This window comes from Sphaeramia orbicularis, chromosome 15 (assembly GCF_902148855.1).
Source record: "Sphaeramia orbicularis chromosome 15, fSphaOr1.1, whole genome shotgun sequence".
Classification (NCBI taxonomy): domain Eukaryota; kingdom Metazoa; phylum Chordata; class Actinopteri; order Kurtiformes; family Apogonidae; genus Sphaeramia; species Sphaeramia orbicularis.
The window spans coordinates 21131436-21156906 of NC_043971.1; the positions used below are offsets into that span (position 1 = coordinate 21131436).

The 25471-nt window shown below is 37.0% G+C and overlaps 2 protein-coding genes across 5 annotated transcripts in view; one reads left to right on the forward strand and one right to left on the reverse strand.

The window, feature by feature from the left end:
- The first annotated feature begins 3828 nt into the window (after positions 1–3828).
- phf3 (PHD finger protein 3) lies at positions 3829–17275 on the forward strand. Of its 4 annotated transcripts, none has more exons than XM_030155792.1 (16): positions 3829–3945; positions 5687–5937; positions 6735–6851; positions 6954–8286; positions 8894–9170; positions 9590–9629; positions 11056–11176; positions 11309–11465; positions 11560–11676; positions 11925–12047; positions 12142–12289; positions 13397–13583; positions 13673–13820; positions 13933–14022; positions 14497–14692; positions 14801–17275. In XM_030155792.1, exons 2-16 carry the CDS (start codon positions 5703–5705, stop codon positions 16609–16611), a joined length of 5100 nt encoding a protein of 1699 aa, XP_030011652.1. In that variant the 5' UTR covers positions 3829–3945; positions 5687–5702; the 3' UTR covers positions 16612–17275. The 4 variants fall into 4 exon arrangements, with proteins under 4 accessions (XP_030011652.1, XP_030011653.1, XP_030011654.1 ...); XM_030155793.1 differs by having other exon boundaries at positions 9593–9629; XM_030155794.1 differs by having other exon boundaries at positions 6741–6851.
- Positions 17276–20832: 3557 nt separating this feature from the next.
- eys (eyes shut homolog) overlaps positions 20833–25471 on the reverse strand; it is a 348044-nt gene continuing 343405 nt past the window's right edge. The window contains 1 exon segment of the mRNA XM_030156655.1: positions 20833–22058. Coding sequence (XP_030012515.1) covers positions 20869–22058 — 1190 coding nt within the window. The 3' untranslated portion in view covers positions 20833–20868.

The window sequence follows — 25471 nt, forward strand, 5'->3', positions numbered from 1 at the left end:
TATAATATTGTCCTGTGTTATCAGCATAAATCAGGTATTTTCCTGTATTTAATTTACTGACCATGTAGATGTTCATAAAAGCTCAAATTAAAGTTGAGGGTCATTGTATCAAAAACAGGGAAAACTACAGAAAAAGTGACTTTTTCAGTAAAATCTATCATTACCTGAACATGAGCCAAGTGTCTACAATTGCTGTTATTTATCATTATTTAGCCATGGGTTTTAGTGGTGAATCAATGTTGTAGAAGGTGACGGTGTTTCCAAGTTCACTACGGAGCCTCTGAATGTCCAAATGGGTCATATCTAATGACCATGAAAAGATGACAAACTGCATTTTACACCAATTATTTACATGTATTGATAGGATTAGTGCAGGGGTGTCAAACTCATTTAGTTCACAGGCCAGATTCAGCTAAATTTGATCTAAAGTAGGCTGAACCAGTAAAATAATAACATAATATATAAATTATGTCAACTTCAAACTTTTCTGTTTTAGAGCAAAAAAAAGTTAATTTACATTATGAAAAGGTTTACATCTACAAACTATCCTTTCAAAGTATAATTTTAACAATATTATGCCTCAGTTTATCATTTACACAGGTACATTATACACAGGTACACAGTGGATCTACAAACACACAAAACATTGAATAACAGACAGAATATTGTTAAAATTGTACTTACTTCTCTTAAGACCTTTCAGGTTTTTCCTCATTTTTTGCTAAATTGTACTTTGTTTTAGTGTAAATACATGAAAATATTTATATTTACAAAGAGAAAAATTTGGAGTTGTCATTATTTATGTTATTATGATAGTATTTTACTGGTCCTGCCCACTTGAGATTGAATTGGTCTGAATGTGGAACCTGAACTAAAAGGATTGTTAATATCTTAGTGTAATTTTTGCATTTCACAAATTCATCCCAATGGCCAGACTGGACCCTTTGGTGGGCCGGATTTGGCCCCCGGGCTGCATGTTTGACACCTGTGGATTAGTGGATCAATAGTATTAAACTGTTTAGATCAGTAGATGCTTTTGGTCGGTGATGGCTGTTTGGGTCTTTATGGGTTAATTGTTATTTGTTTGTTTTGATGGTTTAGTGTTTTGTGTATTGATTCAGAATGTGGGAATATTTTTTGCCATTATACAAGAACCTTTAAATGCACCCTTTTTAAAATAAACATTTTTATGATTGAGCCTCTTGAAAGTTGTGCTGTGTGACTTTGTTCCTAGAGAAGGTGGAATGCCCTTGAATAACTAACTTAACCCTTTCATACATAGTGGTCACTACAGTGGGCAGTTATTCTCCAGCTGTTCTTTTGTATATTCATGGGTTTTGTTGTTTTAGTTCCATATCAGCCAACACAGTGGACGCTTATGCATCATCCCATACACTGCAATTCATACAATTATTGTAACTTTGCTGTTCTTGATAAACCTGATCTGCAGTAACGTTTGAATGTAAATCAATTAATTGTTAGACTGTAATTAACAGGGTTTTTGTTTTGTTTTTTGCAGTGAGTAATAAGTAGTTATGTAATATGTTAAAATGTGACAAAACATTAGATTAACAGAATTTACAATGTTTTTATTTCATTGTTTTCATATCACTTTTTAACCCTTTCATGCATAGTGGTCACTCCAGTGGACAGCTGTTCTCCTGTATATTCATGGATTTTTGTTGTTGTAGTTCCATATCAGCAAACACAGTGGACACTCACACTGTAAAAATCTAAATCTGACCAAGTGCATTTTTCTCATTTCTAGTCCAAATATCTCATCACACTTAAAATAAGACAGAATCACCTAAAGAGTAACTTTTCAGTGAGATATAAGAACGTATTTTTAGACAATAGATCTTGAAAATCTTATTTCAACAAATCTTACCAAGATAATTTTCACTTGTTCCATTGGTAGATTTTTTTTGCTTGAATTAAGCAAAAAAATTTTACTCTTTAGGTGATTATGTCTTATTTTAAGTGTGATGAGATATTTTGACTAGAAATGAGAAAAATAAACTTGGTAAGATTTACATTTTTGCAGTGCATGCACCATCCCACACACTGGAATTCATACTGTTACTGTAACTTTACTGTTCTTAGGGCTGCACGATTTTTGCAAAAAATAAAATCCCGATTTTTTTCCCTAAAAACTCGATTTTCGATTTTTGGGTAAAACTACAAAAGACAACAGAAGTCAGCATGTCGTTTTTGTGAGCAGCCTGCAATGCAAGCCACTGCTCTGACCTCAAACCTGTGATGGTGTCACATGATGAACCCACAGAAGTTTTTTTTTTTTCTTCATTAAATCTATATTGAATGAAGTACAGTATACAAACAATGTATACAACAAGAAAATAACATAAGTTTGCCAGGGGGAATACACTACAATAAAATGTCATCAGAGAAAATACTGATGGTTTTTATAGCCTTTTTGTTTCCAGATTTATCTAACAGCTTTAAATAAAGTTCAACATCTTTTAAAAAATAAATAATATTTGGTTTTGTGTTCCAGAATGTACATTTGTGAATGAAAAATTTAGCAAGTAAGATGAAATGGATCTGATGATTTCCCGTTTTTAAAAATCGTCTTTATTAAAAAATCTGATTTCGATTTAAAATCGATTAATCGTGCAGCCCTAACTGTTCTTGATAAAACTTGATCTGCACTAACATGTTTGAGTGTAAATCAATTGCTTGTTATTGTTATTAAACTGTAATTAACAGGTTTTAGTAGGTTTTTTTTGCATATTATCTCCATGAAGTGAGTAATGACTAGTATTAGTTTATAATGTGAGAAAAAATCAGATTAGCTGCATTAAAAATGTTTTCATTTCATAGTTTTCACACAGTTTATCAGTAAATATGTTTCTTTGCTTCAAAAATTAAATGCATTGCGTCCAGCTGAGTGGACATTTTTGCAACTCCATGAAAAATGGGTTCATAAAAACAATTTCAATCGCATTGGTTTTTTTTAATGCCTTGAGGAATAAAAACACTAATGAATAAAAATCTTGATTAAGGCTCTTATAATTGATTGATTGATGTATTTATTTCAAACATGAATGTCAAACAGAGGAAAATAAATAAACAAAACACTTAAACATATGACATATAATACATATTTGAAAAGGAGTGAGAAGTACAACTTATAAACTCCCACCCCTTCTCCTTATATAATTAATAACAATAATAACCTTCCTAGTCTAATCATATCTATACACTATGCCATAATATGACTGATACTTACTAGTAAATAATTTGGTTTCTGGCTTTATATTATTATGAACAAATATAATATGATTTACATAAACACATAATACAATAACACATATATGTAAATACATATTCATACACAGATCTATACACACATATACACCTACATATATACACACATACACACCTACACATACATTTACACACACTTACCACATACTTGTACATCTTTAAGACACCCAGTGATAATTCATGCATGAAAGGGTTAAATACATGTTTCTTTGCTTCAAAAATTAAATGTATGGTGTAGCTGAGTGGACATTTTTGTAACTACATGAAAAGAACTCGATCACATTGTTTTTTTCATGCCTAAGGAGGAATAAAAACACTCAAGAAAAAAAATCTTGACTGAGGTTCTCATCATTCATGCATGAAAGGGTTAAAACAAGTCTCCTCTTACAAATAGTTAACTCAAGTATGAACTCTTGTTTTTTAAGCATTAAAAATAGAAAACCACTTGGTATGAACTGTGGTTTGAGTGCCATGTGTGCACAGGCAGATGCTTTGCTACCTGTAAACAGAAGCCATGTGACTAGGAGCTGCCTGTCAGGGGCTTTGCAGCAGCAGGTCGACTGACGGCTGAGTTTGAGGAAGTTACTGGGCTGAAGGAGTAGCGGTGCTAGAATGTAACCCTTCACGAGTTGGACACAGCATTGCCAAAAAAAAGAGGTGAGACGATTGTGTATATGAAGGCTCACACTTCTGGATATACACCCTGCAGGGTTTGAGACAGTTGCATGGGAGCCTGATCATCTACCGTGCATTTAGTAGCATTCTGAACACAAACTTGGCACCTTCAGGCCTAGCTTATGCTAACGCGACTTAGCTAGCTTATCTGACAGATTGAGCTTTGAACTGTAAATATGCATACTTTTCGTCGAGCGCGTTTTAATTCCTCAGAAACAAATCTTTATTGACGTTTAATGTTTCTTTTTATAAGACGAACCAAAACACTGGATGCATAGAAGTGTTTAGAGGAGTAGTTAACTTCCTCTCTAATATACCGTTAGCTTGCTAATACAGTGTGTATGTTCGCGTCCTGCAGCTGATTGTTGTTAGCCGTCGTGTAGCGTTAGCAGCTAGCTAGCAAACAACACAGTGCATAGTTGAAAGTTTGCGCTGTTTCTCTGGTGAACTTCATTCATACAGATTTATATTTTTAATTACCTCAGTTTATACACCTTCCTGGACCTGCTAACTGGTTTAGGGTCCAGTCCTGGCCTGCTTCAGGTTGTGTGCTTCCTTGGTTGCCCAGTCAACGTGAACACAGGTCACTTTTTATTGCTAGCTTGTCTTTTAGGTGGTTCTTCAAGGGTAGAACCAGTTCGTAAACATTTGTTTGTAATGTTTGATACTAATTCGTAAGTTACACCTCTGAAATGTGAACGCTGATGACCGTCTAAAGTGTTTTGAATCGTATGCTACGTTAGCTGGATAGCACAGTTAGCATTTCCATGTAACGGAGAAACTAATGATCCCATAAGAGGAGCTTTAGCAGATACTTTCATACAGCTGGTGCACAACTCCATGCGGTGACTTTATTATCACAAAGTATAATCGGAACAAACTGCAGAAAAGTTACTATTACATTTATTATTATTCCTTTAGGGCACTTAAAATAGTTATTCAATCTCACTTCACTTCTACCTTTCCTTTTGTTTTGGTTGATTCAGGTATTCTTACAGCAGGACCTTTTTATCTTATCACAATGGTTTATGTTTTTGTTCATTTTCCATTTTTTCCCATGTCTGTTGAAACTGAGGCCCCCTAGGCTTATTGTTTTTGTCGGCTTGAAATGAGCATTCCTATTGATTTTTATTCTTTTTTTCAAATACAGCAAGAAAATACAGCAAATATGTGCTCAGCCGTAAAAAATGCACACAAAACTAAACTTCTTGTCCCCATGATGAGAAGCAGCACAAACAGAAATGTCTGACGTGTTGAAAGAAACCTAAAATCAATACCATGAATCTCATATTATCTGAATAAAATTGGTTAAAGACACATTAAGTGCACCTCTTTAGATAAAACCTCTACAGAAGCTGTTTTTTCCCTGCCCTTTTTTTTTTTTTTAACTGCTGTACATATTTCCCATGTATCCAGGTTGTATCATATTACACAAACTGAGAAATGCATTTATGTAGTCATTATAATTTACTTCATCAACAAATCTAGCCTAATCTTGGCCTATATTTGCACAGCACTGTATTTCAAGCCAAAAATAAAGCCTGATTGACTAAATGAATTAAGAAATAAATTAACTTGTAGATTTCTTAACACGCAGGCTGCATTTGTTATAAATTAATCCTGGATTTAACTGGAATGCTTTGACAAGCCATAATATAAATCCAGTCCATACATTTTGTGCTGCATGAAGATGAAGCATCCTTTCTGTGTGGTTTCATTACAGGAAGGCTGCAGCATTCATGGATATTGTGGACACCTTTAACCATTTAATACCCAGTGACCAGTTGGATGAGTCCCTAATAATAGGACAGAACTTGGAATGTGAAGCCAGTAATGAGTTTGGATCTGGACTCCGACTAGAAGATTCACTGAAAAACATGCTCAGTGACAAAGATCCTATGTTCGGTTGTGCAACCTCACAGTTCAATCTGCTGGACAATGAGGACCCTACTTTTCAAATGGCTGGGTCAACAGGTACATTAACTATCACCAAGACAGACATTCAAGCAGTTTTATAGAGTATTGATTGGAACAGTTATAGGTTGACTCAGCAGTCAAACAGAAAGTGCATGTTTGAATTCACTCACCGTTACATATTCCATATTTTCAGGGAATATTTACAAAGACACAGAGTCATTGAAAATAATCCTTTTTCATGGACTGCAGTGACCATTTCCTGTAATCTAGAGAAAATTCTGTGAACTGTGTGTCCATCAAGGCAGCTAAGTTCCCAGCAACGCACCATTTTCAGCATTTGCACTGGCCTCATGTTGATGAAAATTTACAACCACTTCTTTTTAAGCCTTTCTTGCACAAAAAAAATCAAATCTACATTCAAATTATGAGATAAAAGAACTTCTAGAAACATGCCTACTGTGATCTTGGACCTCCAACTTTTATTTGAGCTTTAATCGAAATATTTTGAGGAACTAGCTCTTGGCATATGCATGTATGTGGTTAAATAGGATCAAATCAGATGAGTTTTGACTGCGGTATAATTTACAGAAATGTTTCTCCTTCTTAACAAATAGGAATTTGGCTTTCTTTCCTGACCTTGATGTTTGACCTTGAATGGTTAATATTTTCTGCAGTCACTTTCATCAGTAACTTGTCCACAAAATTCAGCACTCCTCTCAAACAGATACCTGCCTGATCGAAGTAACTATTACGGTGAACTTTTCATAAGGAGAATTTTCCCTTTCATTTGCATATCTCTTTTGAATAAAGGGAAGGCAGAATACACCATTTATTCATTCATGTCTTTGCTACAGGTCTAGATAGTGGTTCAGCATCTGCGGCCCTCAGTGGTGAACTGACAAATACAGGGACCACACAAGTCAAACAACCTGTTGCCAGGAGAAGGAAACGTCCGTGTAATGTAGAATACGGTAAGTAGCTGATGATTCTTATTTACACCAAATAATGTTTCTTCAACAGATTAAGCGACACATTTTTTCCTTTTCTTTTGTTTGTTTTGTTCATATAAACAGAATGTAGCAGCGATCCACCCGCTGCTGACACATCCACCAACACAATGCCTCGAGGAAGATCAGGAAGGAAACCAGTCAATAGGCTACAGAAGTCATTCCTGATTGAGAAAGGAGTATCAGGTGCTCAGTTGAAGAAAGAATTAACTCTGGGAGGGCGTATCAATGTTAATGATCTTGATGGTGGATTATGGCTAAAGCCCACAGTGATATTGAGACGACTGACAGTCACCATTGGAGGATTCAAGATTGAGCTCCTTCCAGGACCCTCGTACACACATACTGAAACAGGCCAGGCTGTTTGTTTTGAGGATGGTTTTTCATATAGTGGAGATGTGGGGTTTGCACTGTTGCAGGATGAGACTGTCAGTGTACAGAATCCTGCACCAGACAAGGTGGCAAATGTAGATGTAATGGACAAAAGGGCTACTGATGATGCACCTCTTGGACTGGGCCCGTATGTAAATCCTAATGAAGTGCAGACTGCCAATGGGACAGTGATGGGCAGTCCCACTGTGGAAGAAACAAAACTTGACAATCAGAGTGTTACTGGAAAGAAAAAGCCAGTCGGTAAAGGACAAGATGGGATTAAACAGCAACAAAAGAATGGGAATGAGAACAACAAAACTTCTTTGAGTAATAAGATTGATGGAAAGGAAAAGCAACAGACTGCGCCCAAAAAACTGCTGAAGCCAAAACAAGGCCTGCCCCCTATCAAGAATAAGGACTTGGTTTCAGGTCAAGAAAGTAACATGACTAAGGGACCGAAAGAATCACAGAATTTGCAATCAAAAACGATCCAAAGAGGAGACACGCAGGATGTAAAATCTGTTAAGGAGAAGAAAGGCATCGCATGTTTGAAAAGGCCTGGGGAAAATGCTCAAAGTGAGCATGACACTAAAGTCCCAAGGACACAGAACCCGGGAGATGATAAAGTGAAGCCAAAATTGTCAGCTTCCCCCAGCTCATTAGTAAGAAAGTTGTCATCATCTGGTGTCCGTGCTGGCGAGCAGCAGGGATCGGCCAAGCACCCTCAGCCTCACAACAGCTCCAAAGTTGAGGGTGTCCAGCCGACACACAGTCGTCCAGGCCAACCATTAAAAACACCAGAAGACACAGGGCAGGACAAGCCCAAACTGAAAAAGCCAGAGAAGATCCTTCAGAAACAAAAAAGTAAAACTACAAGAAGCCTTTCTGTGGAAGAACCACAGCTGTTTATCCCAGATAATGCACCTGTTGTGAAGAAAGAAATGTCTGAGGAGCAAAATGCCAACACCGACACTGTTTGGGATGGAAACAACTGCTGCGGTCTTTGCAAGAAACATCACAACAACATGTAAGTGTTGCACTTAAGGGTAGGCAATAAGGACAGTATTTATAATTTTTGTATGTGCATTTATTAACTCAAACTAGAAAAAAGATGATGCAATAGTAGTTTTCATTGTTAAATGTATATATTGTGCAATATCCATGAACAATAACAAAAAACTGCATTTGCAAGAGTAAGAGTGTGTATTAATATTTTAAAAAAGAGTTAATAAAAGAAACCACTGTTATACAGTGAGCTAGGAAAACACATTCATCATATATTACAGCAAACACGTGCTATTTAGAATTTTCACTGATCAACAGGAAACGCTGATTTTAATTTAACAATTTAGGCCTTTTTCATATTGTCTAAACAGCAAAAATTCAATTAACTGAATGAATTAAATATTTTGTCCAGTCCTAGTTGTAGTCACATACCATCAAAGCGTCAGACAATGAACTGTACACAGTTTGAAGGACTTGCATCTTTCCTAAATGTCGTGATATCTGTTAGAAGTGAGCATGTATTAAAATAACAACAAAAAAAACATCGATCTGTTTTTGCTCTTTGCTAGATTTCCTATCTTGCACTCAAAACGCTCTCCTACAATCACACCTTGAATGTCTTTGTTCAGGTTTATGGTCGGCTGCGGTCGCTGTGACGACTGGTTCCATGGCGACTGTGTGGGTCTGGACTTGACAAAAATTCATGAAATGGAGGAGGAGGACCAGATGTACGTGTGCTTGAAATGCTGTGAGGAGGAAAGTAAAAAGGTGGAGCCCGAGCCCCCGAGTGCAGCCAAGCCAGAAGTCCAAGTTAAGAATGAGGTTCAGGAGCAAAAGCCACCACCCAAACCCAAACCAGGACCCTCCCAGCCTCTGCCGTCCGGGGGGGTCAAACCAGTAAGAAAGGTAAGCAAGTTCACCACGACTTATTTTCTGAAAGCTGTGTAGACACAAGAAATGCACAATTTATTTATGTATGTGATTTGTCTCCCTCAGCTAATTCCTCCTCAGATATTAATCATAGCCAGTGTTACCACTACACAAGGGTTTGTTGTCTTTTGTTTTTACGTAGCCCACACAGGACATTTCCACATAGGGTGTGTGGGTAACATGGTGTAATCACAAACATTGTTTTTATATCTTTTCACGTTACAAAAAAAACTCACCTTTTTAACTTAAACCAGGCTTTATTTTTGCACTTTACTCTTTGCCGCAGCATCTTCATAGTCATTGTTATGTTGTTCACTGTTGTTGTCTATATTACTTTATACTTAATATTTTGACCCACAGCCTAATTAGACTGCATCTCTTATTGTCTCTTCCAGCAGGAGTCTGAACGAAGGCAGTCCGCAGATCAAAAAACAGGTACGTTAATTTTTTTATTTACGCCACACTGAAGATTTGAGTGATAACTATTCCACTAGGGTATACGCAAACTACACATTTGTGCTGTTTAATTGAAAGCCTTTTTAAAACACCTTTTGAGTGCATGTTGAGAGAAGATTTACAGCGATTTTTATTATATAGCATATATATATTCTGTAAGAAGTGCATGAGCTTCATTAAGATCCCTGAAACCATATTTTCCCTGCTGATGTCAGATGACATTTGAGTGCTGTGAGGTTGTATAGCATATGTGGCAAGGCACATTGCCATTAAAAGAAAACTGTAAAAGTGGGCGTATATAAAAAAAAGATACTGCCTGATTTTTATCACTACCACTCCATATACCCATTAATAGTCTTTCACTCACAATTACATTTTTAGACTTATAGCCAAGTTCAAAACAGTAACAATGAGCTATGAGGGCATTGAAATACTGTTGGGTATTAAAACTAAATGAGTATGTGCTGGTTCCATTTGGAAACTTGATTATGATTAAAAAGTGGTGGTCTAATGCCCAATCCCAATTCACCCCTTAGCCCTCCCCCTTACCCCTCCCCCTACCCCTTGAAACGGAGCTGCAAGGGGTAGGGGTTGAAACATTCCGTATGAAATGGGACAACCCTTCACGACCTGTTACGTCATCAGCAGTCATTGATGCTGCTATAAACAGATGCGACAACTTTGTTTCCAAAAGTATTCATCATGCTGTCAGCAGCTGTAACGTCTCTGTTGCATGAGCTTTCGTCGTCTTTTTGGGGCTATCAAATATAAACCACAGAAATGCGATCTATAACACATTGAAACGGAATTAAATGGTTGATTAAATGATTAAGTTGTTCATGAAGAAAATATGTACATTTGTGTGTTTTTTTCATCACACTGCTGCTCTTTTTGGCTGTGATTACCTATATCTTGCCAACAATTCGAACAGAATTATGGGAAATTTCTCCTACCCCTCTGTTCGTGGTGTGGTCCTGAAATATCTGCATTTCAAGGGCTATACAGCCCTCTCCCTTAACCCTTCCCCTCCATCTAAGTGAGAATCAGGACAACACTACCCCTTCAAGTGTATGGGCAAAACCGAGGGGTAGGGGTAAGGGGGAGGGCCAAGGGGTGAATTAGGATTCAGCCTTATTTTCAGTTTTACTTTAATATGCATATGTCTTAACAGTGTTTTGTTCAGATTGGCCATATGAAGGAGGTATTGTTTTGCCTCTTTCTTCTTGCTTTGCAGTCCTGTGTAGCTCAGTAGGGACACAATTTACATCACATTTATATATTTCACAACAGTCAAGCAAACATTTTTTATGTGTGTCATATCTCTGCAGAATCTTTAATATTTTGTACTCCCTGTGGTCATAGATATTCCCACCTGCTCATGAAAATTATCATTCTGTCCTCATAGGCGCTCAGTCGAAACAAGAGACAAAAAGTAAGACTCCATCTTCAGCTTCAAAGAAGCCTGTGTCTGTGGAGGAAATCAGGCGAAGTGTGCGAGATTCTTTGAAAGAAATCCTTACTCAGAGGTAGGTATTAAAGGAGTGCGAGTAATTAAATGTTGTGGAAATGCTTGTATGTACATCCAAAGCCTTTCTATCCAAAGTCTTTAAAAACTATTACCTAAGTGCACCAACTGTGCAATGCTTTCAACATTTTAGGCTGAAGGAGTCTAATTTAAGTGTCACAGTGGAGAGGGCCTCTGAAGTTGCCAAGAAGACAGAGCGGGAGCTTTTTCACTTATATAAAGACACTGACAACAAATACAAGAACAAGTATAGAAGTCTAATGTTTAACCTGAAAGATACTAAAAATAATGTAAGTAAAGCTTTGTACAATGCATTTGAAATTGGATCTGCCTGTAAAAGCTGCAGAAGTATCTCAGTGTTTTCTTGTTCACTTGTTTTTTTAGGTGCTCTATAAGAGGGTTCTCAAAGGGGAAATTTCTCCTGGTAACCTTATTCGAATGAGTCCTGAGGAGCTGGCCTCAAAGGAACTCGCTGCTTGGCGACAAAGGGAGAATCGGCATGTGAGTAATACGGTTATTCTTGAATTAACAAACCAAAACCCTTGAACTGATGCAGCAAATGGAATACATCCATTGTGAATTTAAGCAGCTACACGTGTGCATCTTCTGCTACAACTGCAATAATATCTGTTCCCCTTACAGCTTTTTCATAAATAAAAATGTATGTCTTTAAATATTCACCTTGTCTGCTTTGAACTCAAACCTTGAAATGGATAACACCTTTTAGTACCACATTTCTCATTTTATAGACCATTGAAATGATCGAAAAAGAGCAAAGAGAAGTAGAGAGACGGCCAATCACAAAGATCACACACAAAGGAGAAATAGAAATTGAGAGCCTTGAGCCAGTGAAGGCAGCTGAGCCTGTGGAGGTAAGACGGAGGTCAAATGTTATTCTGCACAATATGTAGACTTACAAATTTGAGAATGTGAGGTTTAATGTCATTACATTCACTCTTTGTTCAGCTTGAACCTCCTCCCAAAGTGCCAGAAGTAACGGCGGCAGAACCTGTGGAATCTCCAGAAAATAAAGCAGAGAGTACTCCAGCAGAGAAAGACACTACCAGACAGCACAAGTCTCACCTGTTTGACCTGAACTGCAAAATCTGCACAGGTAAGCCATAACGAGAGGTGGGCAAAATTTTTCTTTTGGTAATTTATATCATGGTAATAGTATCTATCACAACACGGTAATTGATCTGTAAATTAAATGAAGAAATGGTTTAAAATAATCATACCATATTGTCCAAATCTAAAAAAAAATGTGCCATAAACGTGTCATCTCACTATATACTGTATATTATTATATACAGGGATCCTAAAAGTCTTGAAATTACAAATCTGCATTTAATGCCTTAAAAAACTCTTCAAAGTTACTAAACTTAATATGGTAGATCTTAAGCTATGTTGCCATAAACTTGTTCGTTGTATTGTGTTGAAATGTGACCAGGTTGTTACTGGAAATGAGAATCAGTTCTCAACTAACTTGCCTGGTTAAATAAATTAATGTGCCCGGGAAATGCCCAAGCTGCAAAGAATGTAACGTTAGTCTACTCAGTTCCACTCCTTCCAACCTGACAATTTATACAATTAGGAAATGACTGGGGACAGTGGGAATCAAGGCGTTGGAGTAAATAAATAAATTTTCCTAAATTCTAGGAGTCACTGGCAAAATACTTTTTCCCAGTATGGCTGTGAAATGGGCAGTAAATTCTGTTCTAAGTAGTCTTAAAAAGTCTTGAATTTAACTTGTAAAAACCTGTAGGAATCCTGTATACAGTTGCAGGAAAAATTAGTAGACCATCAAAAACAATGGTTATGCAATCAAGTACCAACTCCTGTGTGTATCATGTGACTAAAACAGACAGAAAAGAAAACACGGAATACCTAAAAAGCACTGTTTTTGGCAGTACAATGCTATAGCTATTGATGTAAGAACTTAAGGGCTTTATATTATTATCAAGAAAACCATGGAAAATGGATAGATACCAGCTCTGAAATTAAACTCTTATGAGCTATGTTTATTGTTATCATTATATTTGTCCAAACAAATGTTGTACAGTTTAGTTGTACCAGGCATTAAAATGAACAAGAGATTGAAGAAAACAAGGGTGGTCTAATGATATTTTCCGTGACAGTATAACACAGTCCTAGAAGCACAAACCTGCATTGGTTTAGCTTCACCATCCTCAACTATTTGCTGTATTTCTTCTTCTGTAAGGTCGTATGGCACCCCCTGTGGAAGAAGCGCCAACGAAAGTGGTCAAAGTTGCTACCACAGTCGTTAGAAGGCAGTCAACTAAAGCAGAGGAAACAAAGAGCACAACACCACCTGCAGCCGATGATGACCTGCACCTCACTGTTTTAGAGGAGAGCTTTAGAAATGCTCAGTCGGGCTACGAGTCGAGGTAAGCGTTTACATTTCACGCACAGTGGGGCTCTTATGTGTAACTTGTTTGTTTTTTGCAAGCTCATTTCATTGTTACATTTCTCCCAGGCTGGATCGTACAGCTGGAAGAGATGAAGAGGCTTCTTTCCTTTCCAACTTAAAGTCCCTGTGGCGAGGCTTCATTCATATGCATTCTGTGGCAAAGCTTGTGACAAAAGCCTTCCCCGTCTCTGGTGTTTTGGACAACTTGACTGAAGTAAGGTGTACACAGTTGATCGTAAGAGTATGAATGCTTTTGCATGTGTTGTTTTAAGACCCCTCGGTAAGGTTAGGTGGTAATGTTTTGTCCTTTTTTTTTTTTCCAACAGGACCTTCCAGACAGCATTCAGGTTGGTGGGAGGATAAGTCCGCAGACAGTGTGGGACTATTTGGAGAAGATTCGGGCAACTGGAACAAAAGTGAGTAATCTGCAGCTTTCCTTAATAATCCATGGATTATACAGCCTACAATAAAAATGAGTCCTTTAAAGAATCACCCATAATTACACACAGTTCATTGTGTTCAACACCAGCTGAAGTGTTTAAAGTTAGGTCATGTGATTCATTATAGATGTAACTAGGAAAGCACTCGGAGAGCGCAGACCTCCGACAAGGCAGATCAGTCCCCCCCCACCCAACCCGATCACCACCAAAATTTAATCTTTTGTTCCTTGTGTCAGTATCAACATTTCCTAAAAATTTCATCAAAATCCTTCAATAACTTTTTGAATTATGTTGCTAACAGACAGACAAACAAAAAAATCTGTCGTCGTCCCCCCAGCCGACAAACCCAGATGAAAACATAACCTCTGCCGTTCCTTGGCGGAGGTAACAAATACAATCTAGTCAGGATTTTTTGAAGATTTCACTCACACACGTTTTCTTTTGTTAAAGGAGGTGTGCCTGATTCGCTTTGCCCCTGAAACCGAGGAAGACGAGATCTCCTACACTCTCCTTTATGCCTACTTCAGCAGTCGTAAGCGTTTTGGGGTGGTGTCCAATAACCTAAAACAAGTGAAGGACATGTATCTCATTCCACTGGGTGCCATTGAAAAAGTTCCACACCAGCTGGTTCCTTTTGATGGACCAGGTAACATGAAAACTGGAGCAGTTTTTTTTTTTTGTATTACATTTTTTAAAAATATAGATTATGTGAACTTTTCTAGTCTTTAAAATTATAAATATTTCTGTTCAACAGGTTTGGAAAATAACCGTTCCAATCTTCTTCTTGGACTCATAATTCGGCAGAGACCGAAAAGGGATTACCTTACTGTAGAAATGACTGAACCAGTGAGAGCGATTCCTGAGATCAAGCCCATTATTATATCTTCAAAAGACACCAGAGCCACAGAAGAAGATGAGAAGTTGTACCTTTCTACTTTGACGCCTTTACTTAAGAAAGAAAAAGACAAACCACTTGACACGACTGAAGATGTCAATGAGACGGTAACGGAGACATTTGAAGAACCATCTGCATCAGAGGAGATCAATAATCAGGAACCCCAAAGACCACTGCGCTTTCTACCAGGTGTGCTAGTTGGCTGGGGTGTGGAACTCCCACCCCTACCAGATGTTGGAGGTAAGTCGATACCAGCCACAGATGACACCCAGAAGACCCAGCCAGCCCCAAAAACAGAAGCGGTTACAGGCGGGAACTCTAAAAGTTCCACAGCTGCTGCTCCACGAGAGCGTTTCATCATCAAGAAGAAAGAAGTTAAACTTGTTAAAGCTGAACCTGAGCTGTCCAGCCCAGCTGATACAGCTGCTGCTCACACTGTAGCAGCAACTGATGCTCCAGGTGCAGAAGTAACCCACAGTGCATCAGTCTCTTTGAAAGATAAACCTCCAGATGTCTCCACTGAAGCGTTCTTGGCAAGCTTGTCAACAGCTCAAAGTGGGACTGGAAGCGGCAGCACTGCCTCAGCAGACAAAGCCGATACTGGCCTTTTGTCTGAGAGCGACAAAGGAAAGACCGAAGTGGATTCTTTATCGCAGTCAAAATCCCAGACGGCCACAGATTGCACAAATATTTCGAAACCTCCTTTGAGCGGAATACTGAAAAAATCATCTGCATATTCCACGGTGACTGAAGATAAAACGACGGTGCTACAAAAGGATAAAGCCAATCACTCAGCTCCTTCAAGTCCTAAACCTGTTCCTGTGTTGAACAGCAGTAGAAATGAACCGGTTACAATATTTCACCAGGGTTTTACTTCCATCTCTCAGGCACAGAGCAAGCCTGAGGACCAAAGCCAAACTACCATTAGGTCTTTCCCCAGTGAGAAAGGAGACCCTGGCGTATCCCAGGCTGGTGCTACAGTAACACCGGTGTATCCTCCCTTGGTCCAAGAGCCACAAGCGTCGTACACAGCCTCCCACACAGAGGCACCGGCGCTCCAACATGACTCACTAATGGTGCCAGTTCTCCCAGTTTACAACAGTGCTCCACCTTTCCCACTGCAGCAACAACAGCCTCAGGTACCTGGCAGCTACGACTACCCACCTGGCCCTCCGCTGAAAACTTACCCCACCCCACCGGCCCAGGATCAAAACGACGGTGCAACGTGGGCCGAGGATGGCACGTCACATGGCCTTCCTGGAATTCAATCCCAGTACCCCGAGAGTTACTCTGAACCATCTGGCCATCCTCTATCCCTGGCCAAAGACTACAAACGTCTAGAGGAACGGTACAGCGACCCATGGGAGAGGCCGCGAAACACTGAGGACAGAGACCACCACGGAAAGCACAGACACCACAGAGACTCCCATCACAGCAAAAAGAGCCGGCATCACGACAGGGAGCGGGAGAAAAAACGTGACCGAAGCCATGACGACAAGCACAGAGAAAGGAGCAGGCATCACGGACACTCAGAGGATCGTTATGGCGAGAAGAGGAAAGAGAGGCACCACAGCGATGACTACGGTAGTCGGCACAAGGACAAATACCGACACAGACGGGACTCTGATTATGAGAATGGACGGAGAAGTTCAAAAGACAGTTACTCATAATTATTATTATTTTTAAAGAACTGTGAGTGGGCGCTGAGGCCTGTTAGAGACGGTCAGTTTATTGGTCACTGGTTGAAACCTTGCGGAGTTTTATGTTTGTTTTATGAACCGGTCAACAGATAATATTTCCTTTTTAAAAAGTTGTTTTATGTTATTCAATATACAGCCAAAATGAGACATCATTTCAATGGAATTATTAAGATGATCACAGAGGGTTATTTCACACCTTAAAACAAAAGTCAACATTAAGACAAAATTCTTTCAATTTCAAGTTTTTATCTGTGTATATATGTTGATATTGACCTGCTGTATCGACTGCAGATGACTGCTTTCAGTAACGTGGAAACAAGAGCGCGGACCATTTGGTGAAAAGTTTAGTTTTAAAGCTCACATTTGGCGTAACTTTAACAGAAAACATTTAACAGATTTAAACAGCAGCTTTGCTTATCTTCAAATTATTTTCTTTTAAATTGCTTGAATATTTTATATAACTTCCTTTCTATTGAAAATATGTACATTTTGGCTTGTAATATACATTAGGAATGAAGTGTGCCTTTGCACTGTGTGTTTATGTACAGTTCGTAATAAAGCTAATCCTTTTTTATTGTTGATTATGAAAACTTCTCATATTTCTTCACGTGTATTAAAGTTAAAACCACTTGAACACTGAATTCACATCGTGCTATTACATGAATTAACACATCAGGAACTACTATAAGATGTAAATGTTTAAAATAGAATACAGAGATACGAACACATAGTTTAGAACAGTGTGTTTCAATCATGGGGTCGCCTGGAATTTCTAGTAATTGATAAAAAAAAAATACTAATAAATATTTTTAAATGATTCAATATATATTTCATTCTAATTAAAACACCACATACTTTTTCTGTAAAAATCAAACTGCAGGATGTAATACCTGAGAGGATGTATCTTGAATGACCCGATCATGTGACCATGTGCGTTACTGCACTTCAACCTATCGTAGTCAGAAAACCGGACAGAACAGAGAATGGAAAGATTTCTTCGCCCACCTGGTCCCCGTTAAGACATCACCAAGAGAAACAGAAGCAGACACCAAAAAGTTGCATTATATATATATATTATATAGCTTAAAAGTCATCTAAAATTAATGTTTATTTGCAACATAGTATAGCAAACTATTACATGATCAAAAACAAATTAATTTTTAGCAAAATTTCTGTTTTGAATGTCTGGGGTCGCCACAAATTTGTGATGTTAAAATGGGGTGACGAGGCAAAAAAGAAAAAATTGTTCATTTACATAAATTTGACTTAAAATTAATTTTTGTGTGCAGCTCTAAACATAATACTCCACTGCATCACTGACACTAGAGTGATCCATAAAAAAAGTCAGTGAACTTTTAAAAGAAAAAGGAAGGAAGCACAATTACTATTTTGCTCACATTAGAAAGCTGTGTTTTGTAAAATGATTTAAAACATGATACAAATCCTAAGATGAAAACACATTGTATTAAAAGCCAAAAAAGTTATTTATCGTTGAAAGCTGATCTTAAATATTTGTCTGTGGCTGAAGTGTGCGACTCTGTGCCTTCAGTAAATGGTCTGACCTCCTTCTAAGCACCAACTCCAGCTAAAGGTTTCTTCTGTTTATCGGCCGTGCACATTGACTCGGAGGATTTAGCTCATCCCTCCGTAACTTCAACTCAGTTGGTGGTTGGCTTTCTTGCACTAACTTCCTGCTTCATGGTCTGAAACATTTCTATAGGATTAAGTTCACAACTTTGATTCAGCCAATCCATTCCTGCATTTTATGATTTAACCCTGTCTTTGCACCATGACTTGTTAGGGATTAGAGCGTCAGTATCAGCCAATAATGGACCTAATGACTGACATTGGCGATCAGCAAAGGATACTTAACGTTTATCTGTTATATTACAGGCTTTTTCTTAAATTAGTATGATTGAGTTTTTGATAATTTAGAGCAGGGGTCTCAAACTCATTTTCCTTCAGGGTCCACATTCAGTCCGATTTGATCTGAAGTGGGCCGCACCAGTAAAATAATAACGTAATTACATATAAATAATGACAACTCTTTTAAAATTTTTGTCTTTGTTTTAGTGTAAAGAAAAAACCCCCCATTAAATTATGAAAGTACTTAATTTTGTAACCAATCCAAACAAAAAAGATAAGAACAACCTGAAAAATTTTTTATTTCTTAAGAAAAATAATTGCAAATTTAACAGTATTCTGCCTTAACTTGTCATTTCTACATGTGCATTATGGATCAGATCTAAAGACACTAAACACTGAGGAACAGGAAGAAAATTGTTAAAATTGGTCTTAATTTTCTTTAGACATTTCAGGTTGTTCATATTTGTTCAGGTTATTCACATTTTATTGTTACAGGATAGTTTGTAAATGTAAATATTTTTATAATTTAATGTTATTTTTTTGCACTAAAACAAAGACAAAAATTTGAAGTTGTTAATTCAAGATTTTTTGCTAAATTCAAGATTTTTTTGGGCTTAATTCAAGATTTTTTTTTTTTACTTAACTGAAGATTTTGTTTTTCCTTAATTCAAGCAATTTTTTTTTGCTTAATTCAATTCAAGACTGTGGAATTTTTGACTTTGCAAAATCATCCCCCGGGCCACATTGGAACCTTTGGCCCCTGGGCCGCATGTTTGAGACCCTTGATTTAGAGACGGATAAAGAAACAAACCAAAGCAGCCAAATTATTACTCTAAAAACCAGAATCCCACAAGCAGAGGGTTGTTATTTTGCTGTACGCTCCACTTTCTAATCAGCTTCGGCTCACATTCAGTTCGAAATTCTTTTGTCTTCTTTTCCAGCCTGGTGTGAATCTCTTCTAAGGTCTTCAGAATGTTCTTCCTTTTGAGTCATGACACACTTCCACATACCTGTGTTGTCAAGATGAGACTTTGATAGTGCAGTAGACCCAGTTTTCTTTTCTATAAATACGACAGGGCCTCCCAGACATACACCTGTTTGTCTGAATGAAGTCTGATAAGTTTAATAACCCCTTAAAATTTACTCCCAGTCCTACAGGTTTATTTACATTAGCCAAACCCCCCCCCAAATATTAGGATAAGGTTAAGTGGTTTAAGATTATTTTGTTTAATTATCTAGACTTGTGTGAAAATGTAATCATGTTTTAGGTGATATTTATGGAGAAAAAGCATATCGGCTAAAATTTGCTTAGAGGTCTTATTTCTGTCTTTGTGCATAAGAAATCAATATAAGTCAATCCCCAAAGGAACTTTGTGTTGGTAAATGCAAGTTATGCAAATTTACAGGATTTCACTTCTGTTGCAACATGTTGATGGTCATATGAACTATGTTTTCAGCTCAAAAATGTCCAATTTCATCACAATTAATGCAATTATTTCATGTCACAAATGGCCAAGTTATATTTTAACTGAATTTACCTGAAAAAAAAAATTCTATTCTTTTAGATTCCTCAGTTTTTCTTACAATATTCTATCCTACATATCACATGTTTTATTTTTACAGGTTGCAACATGGAGTATGGTGCTGATCCATCCTGCTTATGTTACGCCAATACATACTTTAAGTGTGTCACACGTCACTTTTTAAATCAACAGTTTTCTAATAATAAGCATTTTATAAAGAAATAACAGTTCTATATTGTTATTTACTCTTTAGTATGATGATAAACTATACAAGAAATAATTCTGATCCTAGTTTTTACACAGGGATCATTTGTGGAAATGGTGACATGGCTGCCGAGCATCAGTATGGATCCGTAACAACCATGTCACATCCGTCCACTCCCACATTTTGTGTTTTTGTGTCAGCTGTTATTGTTTTAGATCCACAATACTAACATTTATGAATAAGAAGAGAATTAGCAATAGTAAGTATATAAGTTTATTACTAATAAAGTACTGGTACTGACCAGATCATCATGGGTAATGTCACGTCCGTCCACCAGCAAAAGTTTTCACATACACGTGCTATTCAAAATCTAATATTTCTGAAAATATAGCTTCTACTGTCAAATAATATCAGCAGTCTGTGCACAAATGTATTAGCATTATTTCAACACAGTTCTATGCATTTCTTCCAACTTTTTTTTTGACAAAAACACCCACTCATTTCCCCTGAGTAAATTTTAGCCGATATGCAAATTTTAAAGTCTTATATTTAAATAAGGGCATCAATAAATTCACATTTACATGGGACATTTTTTATCTACTGTAGATGCTAAGAGTTAAAATCCTGCTACTGTCAGATGCCTTCAGAAACATTAAAACCCTCACTGTTTTTCAAAAACAGCACTGGCTTGATATCTTCAAACAGATAAACATTTCGCAGACTCCCCACAAATCCCTTTGAAAATAACCCGGATGTCACTACTGATATATTTCTGTGTAATTCAAATCCCCCGAAATAAAGCTGACCCCCGTAGTCTAAAGCTACGTAGCGCTCAAATGGGTCAACATCTTCAAAAAAGATTCTTCTACTGTTTAAGAAAACTTGAATAACAGTGCTGTTTAAAGATATGGAAACATTGTGCCATTTGTTGCAGCACAGTGTGAGGTTTGTGAAACTTAACGGCAGGGAAAGTCTTTCTCCGAGGTTGACTGCGATCTTGAGGTGGCCGTTGTCGAGTCCAACCGCGAGGTAGTCGTCGTCTTCGTGTTCTGCCTTTCCCATCCACATGATCAGACTATCGCCGGTGCTGGGAAGGAAACTAAAAGAAACATGAGTGTATTTTAAATTTCTTGTGTTGAATCTCGAGTCCGAGTGTTTAACATATGATCGTCCCACAAATTTGAGAGTGTGTGTGGATATTTCCCGGCCACAGTCCATCCCTCCCCATCCTAAAGGGCAGACGCAGCGATATGAGGTCGCATTATTTGGCGCACACAAGGAGCCATGTTTGCAACTGTTGTTTACACAGCTAACAGACTGGTTACATACAGGGCCAGTCCATGATGGAGGGCATAAACATATGAATGAGGCGGTGCCCGTTGCCCTGCAGCGGCCTTGGTTTTGGCACACCTTATACCCACAGGCGGTTCCATCCCAGTCCCCTACATTGGCTCCACTCACTGCTCCTTTCTCTGTTAAGTCAAACTCTTGGCCATTGATGACAAGTTCTCTTATCCCACCGGTGAAGCCCACCAGCTCGCCTTCGGTTGCATCTGTGGACACTGAGCTGAGAGTGGACACACCCCCGATGAAGATGTCCGAAGCCACGTTAAGGGTGGTCATCCCTTCGGTCACGTTGTCTCTGATGTCATTGTCATCCAGACTGAGGAAGCCTCTGTGACCCATTCTTCCTGCCTTCACCGTGTGCCAGGTCCTGCCGCTCCAGTCCACCCGCTCAACAGACTGCAGGATGTGGGTGCCATCTCCCAGATTGTATCTCAGCTGGACAAAACCCGATGTCAAGGAGAGACACAAGAAGTCTCCTGTAGAAAGAAAATCAAAGAGGAATGGAGTAACACTTTGTGTTAACTCATAAAAACCTAGTGGTACTTTTGTAGCAATTCCAACATGTTTTTTTTCCCTCCATTTTTAACTTTTTGTAAGTGATTTATCATCATTTATTCTAAGATAGATAGATGGATGGATGGATGGATGGATGGATGGATGGATGGATGGATGGATGGATGGATGGATGGATGGATGGATGGATGGATGGATAGATAGATAGATAGATAGATAGATAGATAGATAGATAGATAGATAGATAGATAGATAGATAGATAGATAGATAGATAGACACCGCCGATGGATGGATGGATAGATAGATAGATAGATGGATAGATAGATAGTAAAATACAAGAAGAGATTAACCCTTTCATCTATCTATCTATCTATCTATCTATCTATCTATCTATCTATCTATCTATCTATCTATCTATCTATCTATCTATCTATCTGTCTATCTGTTATCTTGGTTTTATTTTTTTTTCTGTACAGCGCTTTGGTCCACTGTGGTTGTTTTAAAGTGCTTTACAAATGAAGTTGGATTGGAAATGTACTGAGTATAATATTTTCATCTCCATTATAAGGTGATCAATGTGCAGAGGAGTCATAAAGGAGCGCTGGGATTCCTTAAAAAGAACTGTATTGTAAAAAAAAAAAAAAAATGCTGTTTTTGCCAGTGTCATTTATATTTTTCTTTTCTCTTCATTATGAATCAGGCTATTATTGGTGTTTGTTTTATACACGATTGTTGCGTACTGAGCCATTGCATCGTAATTTCATTTTGATGCAAATCTTAATGATAAATAAAGTATGTTTAAGTCTAAGTCTATGATATAAAGAGGAATTTCTAACCAAGTTTTCAGAAAAATAACTTTAACGAGTGAAACAGAGTAATACAAAAAAGGCATTTTTCATTTTCCTGGTCAAATATAATAACACTTAGGATTGATCTACTTTTCATTCTTGTAAAAAACTATAAATTAATACTATAAATTCAAGCATACTTGATACTTATATTGTTTAAGAGCCCCATTTATAAGCTGAGGACTGCTTTTGGGGTGTCCTATTACAAAGTGTATTTTGTTGATCCATTGCTGATTTTAACCCTTTCATGCATGAATTATGAGAACCTCTGTTGAGATTTTTTTCCTGAGTGTTTTTATTCCTCTTTAGGCATGGAAAAACAATGCGACTGAATTTTTTTATTGATCCTATTTTTTATGAAGGTAGATTTGTTTCTTTATCTCTAACCATAAAAAAACATTCAATAAAAAAAAAAAAATTGCATAAAAAAAAAAACACTTTTCAATCCAAGAAAAAAAGTGTTTGAATGCAAAAAAAAAATGTAAGATCCAAAAATTTGCATTTGAACACTTTTTTTCTTTGATTGAAAATGTTTTTGTTTTTTCTGAGTGAAGTGAACAAAGTCAAATAAAGCAATTTGGGGTAATTTAACTGGTAAAATATTCAATAAAATAATCAGAAATATAATTAAAAGTAACAAAATAAGACAAATGCAAAAAATATTTAAGATCCAAAAAATTGCATTTGAACACTTTTTTCTTCGACTGAGTAGGGTTTTTTTTCTTGAAGTGAAATTTTTTTTTTTTTTTTTGGTTAACAAACAACAAATCTACCTTCATAATTTTCCACGGAGTTCCAAAAATGTCCACTCCGCTGGACACCGTGTGTTTAATTTTTGAAGCAAAGAATGCAATATCAGAAAAGGATATACTGTGTGAAAACTATCAAATAAAAACATTTTTAATACAGCTAATCTGATGTTTTCTCACATTTTATCATATTCCCAATTTTTCATTAGCAATTGATTTACACTCAAACATGTCACTGCAGATCAGGTTTGTCAAGAACAGCAAAGTTACAGTAATGGTATGAATATCAGTGTATTATTATGGGATGATGCATAAGCGTCCACTGTGTTGGCTGATATGGAACTAAAACAACAAAATTCATGAATATACAAGAGAACAGCTGTGGAATAACTGTGCACTGTAGTGACCAATATGCATGAAAGGGTTAATAACTGTTTGTAATAATTTTATAATAAATAAATTGAATGATTGATTGATTGATTGATATCTGTCTGCCGCCCTCTCACTTCTGTGGCTCTAAAAGCAGCAGAATCTACTTTTCTGCTGTTTTATTCTTAGTATTCATATTATATCCCACAAAATAATGAGAAATCCAAGCTAAGTAAAGTGTGTTAGAAATGTTGGGAAAGTGAGCTCCCCCACAGGTCAAAGTATAGACTATATGAGCTATGTGTCTCTCTGTTGCTATGACACTCAGTAGATGCTATAGGTCTGAAAAGATTTATATAAAGGAACGAAAAAATACATTAGTACGTGGAAACAATGATGGAGTGGTGGTTTTAGAGAAAGTTTCTATGCTGAGTGATTATGTCCTACTGTGTAAAGGTCTATAACAGGGCCCACATCGGTGCATAAACTACCCTGAAGATATTAACAGTCCAAGGTGTTCAGGTCCAAGTTGATCTCCAGTGGGTCGGACCAGTAAAGTACAAGTAAAAACCCATAAATAATGACGACTCAAATTTTTTTTCCTCTTTGTTTTAGTGTGGAAAAATTGCAAAAGTCAAAGTTCATTCCAAAAATGTTAATATTTACAGACTATATGTTCTCCAAAAATGCTAATAACGTATGAACAACCGAAAATTTATGGAGAAAAATAAGAGTAATTTTATCAGTGTTTTGTCTGTTACTAAATATATTGTGCATTTGTAGATCCATGATCTGTGAGTTGGAATGCACATGTGCAAATGATGAGCTGAGGCCTATGATTGTTTTTAAGAAATTTCAGATAAGACAAGATAAGATAAGATAAGATGAGATAAAATGAGATAAGACAAGATAAGACAAGATAAGATGAGATAAAATGAGATAAGACGAGATGAGATAAGATGAGATAAAATGAGATAAGATGAGATAAGATAAGACAAGATAAAACAAGATGAGATAAGACAAGATAAGATACAGTAATATAAGACAAGATAAGATAAAATAATATAAGAAAGGATAAGATAAAGTAACATAAGACAAGATGAGATAAGATAAGATATGATGAGATAAAATGAGATAAGATAAAATAATATAAGACACGATGAGATAAGATGAGATAAAATGAGATGAGATAAAATAGGATAAGATAAGAAAAGATATGATAAGATAAAACTAGATAAGATAAAATAATATAAGACAAGATGAGATAAAATAAGATAAAATGAGATAAGATGAGTTAAAACTGGATAAGATAAGATAAGATAAGATAAGTTAGATAAGATAAGATAGGACTTCATTGATCCTACCATGGGAATATTTCCATGTAAACAGCAGCAAAATAGAAAAAAAAA

Coding starts and splice junctions, on each gene's coding strand:
- phf3 (XM_030155792.1), top strand. CDS start 5,703: ATGGATATTGTGGACACCTTTAACCATTTAATACCCAGTGACCAGTTG. Junction 11,177..11,308: donor AAAGAAATCCTTACTCAGAG/GTAGGTATTAAA, acceptor TCAACATTTTAG/GCTGAAGGAGTCTAATTTAA. Junction 13,821..13,932: donor TTTTGGACAACTTGACTGAA/GTAAGGTGTACA, acceptor TTTTTCCAACAG/GACCTTCCAGACAGCATTCA.